This window comes from Plasmodium coatneyi, chromosome 10, assembly GCF_001680005.1.
Source record: "Plasmodium coatneyi strain Hackeri chromosome 10, complete sequence".
NCBI lineage: Eukaryota > Apicomplexa > Aconoidasida > Haemosporida > Plasmodiidae > Plasmodium > Plasmodium coatneyi.
This window is the reverse complement of record NC_033565.1, coordinates 775,715-788,194: the sequence shown is the minus strand read 5'-3', so window position 1 is coordinate 788,194 and position 12,480 is coordinate 775,715. Positions and strand designations below refer to the sequence as shown.

Genomic DNA, 12,480 nt, shown 5'->3' with positions numbered 1-12,480 from the left:
TTGGGAATGCCCGTAACAGTAGTGGACAATATTGTTCCTTTACCCAGGTTTGCTTCTGAGACTTGTCTTGAAACATTCTGTCCGTAAACCAATTCGTCGCTACACAATTTAGCCGATCACATATTGCAGCCTTCTCGGTGCAATCCTCATCTATAAAAGAAGGAAACAAAGTAAATATGTGTATGAAGAAGTGGTGGTTGCGGTAGATTCCATTCTTCCTTCTTCTATCTTCCTCTTCTTTCATCTCTTCCTCATTTCATCTTTTCCCCTTTTCCTCTTTCATTTTCCTCTTCTTTTCATTCTCCTTTTTTTTTTTCTTTCTTTTTTTCCTGGATGCACACTTTCCAGGGTCCACTTCGAGATTTCCCCACTTGTCCGATTTCTTTCCCCCTTGTCCGGTTTCTTCCCCCCTTGTCCGGTTCCTTCCCCCCTTGTCCGGTTCCTTCCCCCCTTGTCCGGTTCCTTCCCCCCTTGTCCGGTTCCTTCCCCCCTTGTCCGGTTCCTTCCCCCCTTGTCCGGTTCCTTCCCCCCTTGTTCGGTTCCTTCCCCCCATGTCCAGTCTCCCCTTTGTCCAGTCTCCCCTTTGTCCAGTCTCCCCTTTGTCCAGTCTCCCCTTTGTCCAGTCTCCCCTTTGTCCAATCTCCCCCTTGTCCAGGTTCCCCTTTGTCCCGTTGGACCCCGGTTATCCTACTCCACTCCCCGTGGCCCATTACTCCTTCTCCGGTTCATCCAGCATCCGGTCAACCTGTCTAGGAGGATATTTTTCATACAGGCATGAGCCTCTTTTCATTTATCGGAGGTTGCTTCGTCTGCAAGGAATCATTCCCATAACCAAACAAACCATTCATACTTCAAAACACCAGGCCATAAACCTTGAACCCTAAACCCAAAATCCAAATCATATATACCTACACCATTAACCATAAACCCAAAATCCGAATTCCTATACCGCTTAACACTAAAACCAAAATCCAATTCCTATACGCTAAACCCCAAGCCCTAAACCCCTATACCCTAAACCTTGAACCCTGAAACTGAACTGTGAACCTGAACCCTGAACCCTGAACCCTAAAACCTAACCGTAAACCCTAAACCTAAATCCTCAGCCCTAAACCCTGAACCCTAAAACCCTAACACTAAATCCTCAACGCAGAACCCGATATCCTATTCCTATACCCAGACTTCCTGAAACCTAAACCCGAAATCTAACATCCTATAACACTAAACCCGGAAACTAAACTAGAAGTCCAATTCATATACCCATACCCACTAAATCCTGAACCCCTAAAAACAGAACCCCTAAACCCTGAACCCTAAACCCTAAACCCTAAACCTTAAATACTGAAGCCTAAATCCTAACTCCTGAACCCTAAACTCTGAAACCTAAACTCTAAATCCTGAACCCTAAACTTTAAATCCTGAACCCTAAACTCTAAATCCTGAGCCCTAAACCCTAAACCCTGAACCCTAAACGCGAAATATTATTCCTATACTCTTACAACTTTCATTCTAGTATCCCTTACAACATCATAGCTACACGCTCACAACCTTCCTTCTACCACGCCCTAACAACCTTCAATCCACCTATCACCCCCCTAACAACCTTCCTTCCTCCTCCTTAGTCCCTTCCTTCATCCTACTTAGTCCCTTCCTTCCTCATCCTTAGACCTTTCCTTCCTTCCTGCTTAGATCCCCTTCCTTCCTTAGACAGTTCGTTCCAGCCCTAACAACCGTACTTCCTTAGACCCTGTTATTCTTCTCCTTTATTTTATTTTTGTAATTTACTCTTACGTTTATATTCTACTTACCTTGTGGTGGTGGAGTTGGTGCTGCTGGTAATGGTGGACCCAAAGGTGCAGGGGGGAGTTCCTGTGCAGTAAATTCGGCTCTGCTAAGGGATGGTCCACTTTCAGTTTGTCCTTTTTTTTCAACTTCCTCCTTAGATTTTGGATACTTCCCCCCAAATTCATCATATATACTTCCCATTATTTTCTGAAGTGCATCAACTTCCCCTGCATTCTTCGCTTTCTTCAGTGCTTCCCCTAAAGCGTCCTTCTTCCAAGTTTCATTATCTTCCCTTATGCTTGGTACTTTATCACTACCACTAATTCCTAAAAATTCTAAAGTCTTGGAGCTATCTTCTTTCTTCGGTCCTTTCTCCGGTGGGCAAGTTGTCCCTTCCTGTTTTCTTCTGTGCAGTGCGGTATTCATTTTTGAAACTGGCTGCAATCCTTTTATTGCATTATATGGCCTGCTATAATCATTTATCCACTGTTCCAACTCTTCCCATATTAACCTACCTCCCATTCTTACACTGCTAACATCGACGTTTCTACATTTTCCATATTGGTCTACCTCTTCCACGAAATTTATATAGCTGTCTACAGCCTCTCCTACATGTTCTGCTACTTTATCCAGAGCACAGTGCATTCCTAACATTCTCATCATGGTAACGTGGCCCACCAGACATCTTAGGTAGGCCTGCAATTCTTTCTCATCATCACTTTCCCTCTTCCATTGTTTCGCTTTCCATTGCCATCCTACGTCACTTTTGCGTTCGTATTTCAATTCTAATCCATTTATCCAGAAGAAGATTTGTATTAATATTTTGCATAATTCCTTCTCTACGGGCCCTTTTAATCCACCTAAACCATTGTCTTCCTCCATACCACAGAATGTATTTTCTGTTTCCGTATTTTCACCAATATTCTCCATCATGTCTTTGAATATATCACCTAATTTCTTCCATATTTCTTCCTGTAAAATAGATTATTAGGAACATATATATAAACATTTTTCCTATTTAAACTATACTATGAACTCCTCCTTTTCTCTTTTTATTACTTCCAACATTACTATTCTACTTTTTCTTTTGTATTTAAAGTTCCTTACCCCAAATTGGTCCACCTTAGACATATTCCCTGCCATAATCCATTTTGTCAATAACTGGGTTATGAAGTGAAAATCCTCTACGGTGATTTTCTTTTCTGATGGTTGTACTCCACTTGTTGACGCTGTATTCTTCGTATTTATGTTACTAATATTATCCGGAAGTCCCAATTCAGGTCCAGAACCTCTCTGTCGCTCACAGTTCTGCAGAAATGGTCCTTTATTTATTAATGCCATAATTTTCCCCTTCCCTTTCATAGTTCGAAGAATATAATTCAGCATGCTCTGCCCCCTTATTTCCATACGGTCCATTATTCCGTACTCGCACTCCTTACAGTCAGCCCCCATATTAAATCCTGTGCTCAGATTCTTCATTTCACGAAATACCTTGTCTATCAGACCTCCTTCATCGCAATGATCTTGTAGATACAAATAAGACCACGCTTTCATGACCTCGCAGTATAAGTATTCTCTCAAATCCTTATCAATATTTTTTCCATCGCATTGACCCGCATTTATTGTCTTCATGTTCCATAAGTTGCTTACAAGGAATTTGCATACTTCCTGTTCGTCCGCTGTTAACTGTTTCCCTTCTACTCTAAGATCCTCACATGCATTTTCAGCAATATGTTCATACTTATCATTATTCATTCCTGCAAAAATTCCTTGTATCCAAAATATTATTTTACTGAATAGTTGCGTCTGTAAATTAGGATAATGCATTTATATATATATTTCTTATATATTTATTATTATTAAAGGAAAGTGACATAATTCGGTGGAGTGACACATTTTTACTTTACATACAATCCATATTATATTGCCATACCTCCCTGGCGACTGCGCCTTTCCATTTCTCTGTTTTTTCCTCTATCCATCTGTCCTTCAATTTATAGAATTCACCTTTCTGAGCCATTTTTATCACTATTTAATAAAGTCGTCAATTAGCAGATAGAAGTAGTGCCTTAGCAAATATCACACGCAACACATTCTTTACTTCTGTATGCACATTAAAACCTTTTATAAGTAATTACTTCCAGCAGTGCATAATTTTTCATTTTCCTTTTTACTCTTATCCATATTTACAAAAAATTATTGGGCATATCCTTTACGTACATTTCATATACACGACATCTATTCTTCTTTTCCTTCTGCCATTATAATTTTACACTTGCCTCAAGCATGTTTTTTCGTAGTAGGTTACACATCAATATGAATTTGTTCCAAGTTAAAATAAGTTGTTCACCAAAAGAAAAAAAAATTTACACAGAAAAAATTACCGTAAAAAAAGATAAAAATTCCACAAAAAGTTATTGTCAGGAGAAAAATATATTACAGGGAACTAGGGGAAAGTGGAATCCATGTTACCACCTTTCCTTCCCTTTTTTTTTTCCTTCCTCCTTATTCCTTCTTTGCTTCTTATTACTTGTTTCCTTCTTATTCCTTCTTTCCTTAGACCTCCTTCCTTATTTTTTTCCTTTTTATTCCTTCTTTCCTTAAACCTCCTTCCCCTTTCATTCCTTCCTTATATCCTTTTTTTTTTTTTTCCTTTGTCTTTTTAAAAAAAAAAGAAGAGAGGAATTACTCACCTTCTTTCTATATACACTGTATTTTTCTACCAAAACAAAAGGAGGTATTACCCACCTTCAACTTCTTTTTTTTTTTTTTTTTTTTTTCTAAACCCTTTTTTTTCCTTTTAATCTTCTTTTCCTTTTCCTTTTCCTCTTTTCTCCTTTCTTTTTTTTTTTTTTTTTATTTTTCTTTCTCCCTTTCTTTTTTTAAAAAAAAAGAGGGACGAATTATCAACCTCTTCCTTAATTTTCTTTAATTTTTGCTTTTTAAAATTTTTCTTTTTTTTTTTTTTCTTTAAAAAAGAAAGGAAACGAAGGAAAGAGTAAAAAGTAAAAAAGTGAGGCGAGAAAGAGATGAAAAGAAAAGAGGGAAGGAAAAAATAGAGGGGAGGATATAGGTAACTCCTTCGTTTCCTTTCTTTTTTAAAGAAAAAAAAAAAAAAAAAAAATTTTAAAAAGCAAAAATTAAAGAAAATTAAGGAAGAGGTTGATAATTCGTCCCTCTTTTTTTTTAAAAAAAGAAAGGGAGAAAGAAAAATAAAAAAAAAAAAAAAAAAGAAAGGAGAAAAGAGGAAAAGGAAAAGGAAAAGAAGATTAAAAGGAAAAATAAGGGTTTAGAAAAAAAAAAAAAAAAAAAAAAGAAGTTGAAGGTGGGTAATACCTTCTTTTGTTTTGGTAGAAAAATACAGTGTATATAGAAAGAAGGTGGGTAATTCCTCTCTTCTTTTTTTTTAAAAAAGACAAAGGAAAAAAAAAAAAAAAGGATATAAGGAAGGAATGAAAGGGGAAGGAGGTCTAAGGAAAGAAGGAATAAGAAGGAAACAAGTAATAAGAAGCAAAGAAGGAATAAGGAGGAAGGAAAAAAAAAAATGTTATATGCACACTACTGTTTACTCTATATTTAGTATTCCAGAGAACAGTCCTCGACACTTATACTGTATGGTTACTCCTACCATATTGCTTATTATTTTATAAAGGAAGACGGGGATTCCAGGGACTACTACTGCTGTCAGTATACAAGGGATAACAGTGGAGAGGGGTGGTGAACCTTCTTTATTCTTTGTTGTAACTGTTGCTGGTCTCTGTGGGCCACTGTACCTGTTGCATTATTAATGTTAGGTGTCCCTAGACTAGTGCCAACATGTAATGTGTTATCACCAGCACACGTGTCAGCTGTACTTCAGAACTACTTCGGAGAAAGCGGATTCAGTAGTTCTTTCGCCAGCTCTAAGGACATCCTGGTTATCACTTCCCTCGCTACAACTCGGCACCCCATTCCGGTTCTCACTGGTACTGGCAGCATCAGTACCGGGAATATGTGCTTCAGCAGATAAATCATCGATCGGCATATTTTCTATAGAGTTGTGCTCATTCTCTGAAGACCCTGAACCTTGCTTATCACCAGGTTGAGCTTCACCGGGTGCTCCTGAAGAGGCAGACTGTATTTTATCAGTCTGCCCGAAGAACCTATCTCCTTGATCCTCCCTCTCTTGACTTCGAGTACCTTCTACTTTTTTCCCCTGACCACCTGAGGGACGATCATCTTTCGTTTCCTTATCCCTGTTATTTTAAGCACCTCCTGCCTCTTCTTCTTCTCCTATTCCTTCTGTCCATATTCAATATACTCCTCCCTTCAGTATAAATATATTACAACTGTTCTATTCTTTGACACAGTAAACATTATAGTGTAGGTTTATTATGATGCACTGTCAGCTACATAACGCCTTTGGTTTACTGTTAAAAGGTGTCTATCGAGCAAATAGTGCATATAACGAACTAATCCGCTTATTACTTATTATTCATATTGAAGGTCCATACGTCCATGTGTAATACACCCTCAGCTCCAATTTAGACATTTGACCCTACACCTGAATGGTAGCCACTCCTATGGTATGCATATTCTACATGTGCACACATATATGTGCACAATGTGTATAGGTATTTTTTCCTTATATGCGAAAAATGGAAATTCTTCATACAGAATTCATTCCTTCCCCCGTACTAATATCGGTATACTGTCAAGGTTAAAATATAAGAAAAAGTGGTAGCAGTGGGAAGGAATACTTTAACCGTATTCTAAATGTACTCTAATAATATTTTATAATTTTTTTAAGAATAACATTGCAGGGACGCATAGCATGCGACATATGTACCGTGTTAATTATATTCTCCTCTTATGTAAGAAATATGAAGCACATGGAAGTGGTATAATCCGGAACATTATCCCTGCACCCATGAATAAGGTCACACAAGGGAGTTATCCGTACTTAGAGATCGCGCACACAATTCTTTCATTGATCACCCCAACTTCCTTCTATACTTGTTTGCACCCTTTATATTACGAATATATAAGAAATCGTGTTACCCGCATCGAAGCGTACTACCGGTCTATACACACCTCCGACATTTCACAGTATAATTCTTTTAAGAAATGTGAAGAGGGTGCATGGATTCATCGTTCGCATTTTTAGATCGCGGACTATATCCGATCAAGGCTAAATTTTCGACTGTTCGGGAAATAAAATAAATGGTAGATTAGTTTGGCACCCAAACATTAGGTGTTCAATTAATTCTCATTATGAAATAATTCTAAGAATATTACTCATAATTTATTTAATTTACGCAGTTTATATTGTAAATTATATGCCCATCCTTTTTCTTGTATTTTATTTGCCTTGCAGGATATTTAAAAAAATATGAACATACACAGAATTTACAACCTTCTATATAAGCGCGAACACAATGATATGAACAAAAATTTGCAAAAAAAATTGCCAAAAAAATGGCAAGAAATATTTTTCCGCTCGTATTGCGATAAGAAAAAACGACTAAGGCTGCTCTAATTTGAACAACGGTTCCTTCAATGGACGGAGGAATGCACACAGACGGGCTTCCCGTCGACGTTCCTGAACACACCCTCCCGTACCTTCCCTGCGGATATGCTATTACATATGTATATAATTATCTGCTTCCGTGTGATGCATATTTCTTCGCCGCAACAACTTTACATCTTCCTTCCCCACGCATCCATTCACTCGAGAAGTCTTTACCACGGTAATGCTATTTTTACCATGTAACGATTTTCAAAATGACTACATTCGTCCCTATTTTGTTCAATTAATCGCTTATTTAGAAAAGGAAACCAAAGGGGGAGAAAAAAAAAGCTACGTGTCATTCGAATACTAGGGTGTGTAATCGAAATGGTAACAAAAATCTGCACAGGATAGAAGTAACCGCTTTACTGTTCACTACACTTGGTGCTGCTGAAAGTGTGCATATCTGCATGCAACGAAAATGACATGTGCGTTAGCCAATTAATTAGAGGCACCCAAATTAGCGTAGCACTTCCTATTTTATTCCCACCGGTTTAGGCAAGGCAGAAAATTTGTTCTGTTTATACCAAGATAACAGGGGAAAAAAGCCACATCATGAGCCCTTAAAAGGAGTTCTTTTATTGTGCTTCAAAATGTCGTATACCTTCGCATGGTCATATTGGGGTGTACTTTCTTCATTGCCGTTGTGCGCATGAAATTGATGCAAAGTTCCATTCGAACCGTTTCGACTTTGTGGATGTGAGCACTTTAAGCTTTCCCAAATTTTGCTTCTTTCCTTTTTTTTTTTTCTCCCCATGCTAAGGTCAACGTGCAGTAATATTATTCCTCCTTTTTTTTTTTTTTTTCCCATGGGCACATTCCTCCACACACACCATTGCGCGGGTGCACGTACGAAACAGGCGAGTAAGGGGAAATAAGCTCAACCCATGCACACGTTCTAGGTGATACAGCTGGGAGTCCAAACCAAACGACTGTGGTGAAGAGAACAAACGCGGGTTTACCCATTTGTGCGCAGGGTGTGCGGAAGTCCCCTTGGCGGTCCGTTTGAAGGGTAGTAAGCACATGAATTAGTGAAGGGGACCACCCCCAAGCTACGCGTACGCTTAAGAAAAGATTTAATCCCATGTAGGCAAACACCACTGTGTGATCTTTTCCCCAACTGTTCACCCCTTCCAAATGATGCAACTAACGCAGGTCCTGAGCGGACTTTGGAGACAGTCCATTGTCCGAAGCGCAGACAACAGTGGAGTAATCAAAGCATGCATAATCGGAATTGGCAAGAACAAGTGGGGTACGGGAAAAATAGGAGATCGAATTCGAGTTTCTGTACGAGACAAAACAAACGATTGCACCATTCAGGAGAAAACTCCCAAGGGAATCATCGTTCGGAGGAAAAAAGAAACGAAGAGGAAAGACGGCAGTTACATCAAATTCGATGACAACGCTTTCGTTATTATATCGAAGAATAAACTTAAAGCAACCAAGATAAAGGGCCCCGTTGCTATGGAGACCAGGCATAACTGTAAAAACCTCGCCAGGTACATTTTCTAACCACCTGCATGGAACGGGGGAATGTAAGGGGGGATTAACAGGCACAGAAGGGGACCCCCCTCTTCGCATTCCCTACTCAGCTGCAAAAAGGAAAAAACATGCGGTCCCGCTCCTTCACACTGCTCTTCTTTTTTTTAATAATTTTTCACTTTTTTTTAAGAACTGTTATTTTGGGCATATAAAATGAGGGGGGAAAAATAGTCATGCATATATATATGTATACATATGTAAAAAACATAAGCGTCATGAATAAGACTGTAATTCTGTTCGCACGTATGGTGAAAATTAGTAGTTACGCTGTTTTAAAATGGGCATCCTGTCAAAGGGGTTGCGCTCTCAACATACGGTTCAGCGGCGTTCCTTGGTGTGTTAGTTAACTGCGCTGCTCGTCTGCGTCCTGCGCCACCTGTACGCCTCGCCTTCGTTCATCCTACACACACACACCCCTCAGAACATGCACCAAAAAGTGGAAGCTCGCGCAAATAAACGCCGCCTGTGTTGCTGCTCCATGAGTGCTCCTTTATCAACTTAATTATGTGGCAGGTAGCTTATTCCGTTTGACGTCAAAAAAGGAAAAAAAAAAAAAAAAAAAAAACAGGAGGTTCATAGTTTATGGGCCCGATAAATGGGGCGAATCGCATGCATGATAAAGAAAAAGAAAAAGGGGGGAGGAACTTTCCCGCGAAAAGGAACACGTAAAATAAATAAAATTTGGGACATCCTAAATGGTTGTATAGTCGGCACAAAGCTTCGGAGTGTCGGAGATGGAGATGTAAATACCGATAATTAAACCTGCGGGAGGGCGAAGAAAGCACAGATATGTTGTGTGGATGTGTATGAAACATACTAGGGAACAGTGAACAAATATGCGTGGAAGGCGAGTTAACGGACAGCTAAGCGTGCAGGCATAGGTCGGAAAAAACACCCACATAACATGCACATGTGCGCCACCCAGTTCCTGTTAGGCATCCATTGCGGTCAACCGCGCATAGCTGTTCTTACCATATAACGCCAGGGTTTCCGAAAAGACAAGAATTAAAATCATTCCGATGAATAATCTGTTTTGCTGCGCATTGGCTCTTACTCCAGCGTCTCCAACAATTCCGATAGCCAGTCCGGCGGCCTGCAGAAGGGGGGGCGAACAAGGGAAAAATGAAAAATGGCTCACGTGTTCCTCCTTTCTTGGGGATCCACTAATGCGATACACCACACTGGCATAATGGAGCAGTTCCGATGGGACGGAAAAGTACACCTTTATGTACACACCACACAGGATAAACCTTTCGAAAATTTTTCCCTTACCAATGAACTCAGTCCAACTATGAGTCCAGACGACAGGTGAGTGTATCCGGAAAAAGTAGAATATTCTGCCGCGGGGGACACTGCCGGGAGAAAAAAAAAGAAAAGTGGGGGGGATATAGGTATACTCATGGGTGTGCACTTGCGTCCGTATGCATCTCTGCGTAGGGGCTAACAGCAGCAGATCGACTCCAACGCGCTAACACGTATGAATCGTATTCTTCGCCACTGCTTGCGCACACCCTTGCTTGATGCATGGGTATGTGTGTGCCACTCACTTTTTCCATATATAAGGATAGACATAATGATTCCGTAGATTCCAAGAACACCAGCCATAACAACAGGCAAAATCGATTTCATGATTAAGTCGGGCCTCATGACACCAACGCTACACACCCCAACGCCACTTTTCGCCGTTCCATAGGCGGCCCCGAGATCTGCAAAGGGAAGGAGGGTGAAAAGGAATGAAAAAAGAACAAATTACATGATAAGTGGGCACAATTTCTCACACATGTCAATATTGCACACAGGGTCGACAACATAAATCCCCCCAATGTTAGCAACTGAACATGCATAACTTGATCACGCAGGTGGCTGCAAAACCACATTCATGCATTGGCATCGTGGAAATGAATTCCTTCACCAAAAAAAAAAAAAAAGGATTACTTGAAAAGATGGAGGACGCGGCTATCCCCATAAACCCAAAAAAAGCTGAATTAGGATCACATGGTCGCATTTTCGTAACAAAAAAAAAGTAAAATAAAGTGGGTTAAAATGTGATAATGTTTGATGCTCTTTGCTAAGCTTCGCAAGAGAAATGAAGGAGGGAGCCCTTATGCAACTGAAACGCTTCGATTAAGAGGGGTCCGGAGGCACGAACAGCGAGTGGTAAATGAGCGATCAACGAGCTGTTACTATGAATGGTCAGCGCGGATGACGGAGTGACGAGATGGCGAAACAGAGAAATGGCCCAACAACATAAACTTTACACAAGGGGGGGCATGCGCAATAAATACACGTATGTCAATATGCATGCTAATGTCAGCACGTATGTTTTCCAAACGTATGGTTAACCCGCGTATCAATAATGTACAGAGAGTGATGTATGATGAAAAATGCGTATGTTAAAATGCTAACGCGTTGGCATATACATATACACGTAAATATACATATCGAGGGTAAAAGGAAAAAAATAAAACAAGGAAAATGCGAAATATGTTTTAAAGGGTTTTTTCGTTTTAATTGTGTTTATGTAATTTGAAAAAATAATTTAAAAAAAAAAAAAAAAAAAAAATCCCCTTCTCGCATGCATATATTGAGTTATAAAATTGGCAGAAATTTAAAAAAAAAAAAAAAAAAAAAAACAATTCCAATTTTGGGGAAAACCTTCTTAAAGCCTTCTTACATGTAAATAACTAAACAAATACGTATATAAGTGATGTATAACACCCCATGGGCTGGCAGAGAAACACACCAAAGAAAAAAAAAAAAAAAGTGTCAAAATGGCATGTTGGGAAAATGTATGTAGTGGAAAGTACCATTTGTGCTACCTCCTCCTTTTCTGTGCTTCACGTTACGCGTGTCCCTTTTATTTTATTTTTTTTTTTCTGAGTTCCACTGGACGAACAAATGTTCACCCCCCTCTGTACAGACAACTCAGTCAGAATGGGGAAAATGTTAAAAGGAGGAAAAAAAAAAAATTCACTTTTTTGCCTTCTCCCAAATGGCAGTGTTATGTTAACATTTTCACGTTGTGTACATTTCTCATAAGGTATATGCACATAATTTTGTGCACCTCCACCCCGGGGTGTCACATTAATCGCGCCTGGAAAATGAGCAAACGGATAATTATTAGTTGGGGCAGGCAAATCTCTATACAATACGGGTGAAGCGTCCCCCATGAACAGGACCAAACGGCTAAGAGAAGCACATTTTTCAACCCTGCCGTGAATGATCCATTTGTGCGAACATATATATGTGCTTACGCAGAAGCGTACACAGGGCGTATTTAAATACACACACTTGGATGGGTATTTTGTTTATATCCTTACTACACATTTCGTTACTCCCTTTTGAGGGTGGTTACCTTTTTCATCACCGTTACTAAATGTTGGCAATTTAAAGGTAGCCCATTTAGCTTACCTCATTCCGTTAATTGCACTTCTTTCCTGCGCCTCAACTGACCGAGGTGGTCTGTTCTTATTAAGAAAACGCATATTTCTTTAACGCCAAAGTGTAAAACGCTATGTGTATTCCTGTCCGACGTCCTTGTGTATGAGCAAAAAAGGGCATCAGGTAAAACAAGTTCACGTTAACGCTGCGTTTAGTAAAATTGT

The 12,480-nt window shown here is 39.5% G+C and overlaps 2 protein-coding genes across 2 annotated transcripts; one reads left to right on the top strand and one right to left on the bottom strand.

Moving 5' to 3' along the window:
• Window positions 1–8,470: 8,470 nt before the first annotated feature.
• On the top strand, window positions 8,471–8,845 carry PCOAH_00029710 (50S ribosomal subunit protein L14; the record flags this gene model as incomplete). Its single annotated transcript, XM_020059773.1, has 1 exon — window positions 8,471–8,845. One exon carries the CDS (start codon window positions 8,471–8,473, stop codon window positions 8,843–8,845), a length of 375 nt encoding a protein of 124 aa, XP_019915395.1.
• A 721-nt stretch (window positions 8,846–9,566) lies between these two features.
• PCOAH_00029700 (V-type proton ATPase proteolipid subunit) lies at window positions 9,567–11,403 on the bottom strand (the record flags this gene model as incomplete). The annotated part of the gene is made up of 5 exons (XM_020059772.1): window positions 9,567–9,637; window positions 9,848–9,968; window positions 10,148–10,227; window positions 10,423–10,581; window positions 10,811–11,403. 5 exons carry the CDS (start codon window positions 10,878–10,880, stop codon window positions 9,567–9,569), a joined length of 501 nt encoding a protein of 166 aa, XP_019915379.1.
• Window positions 11,404–12,480: the final 1,077 nt, after the last annotated feature.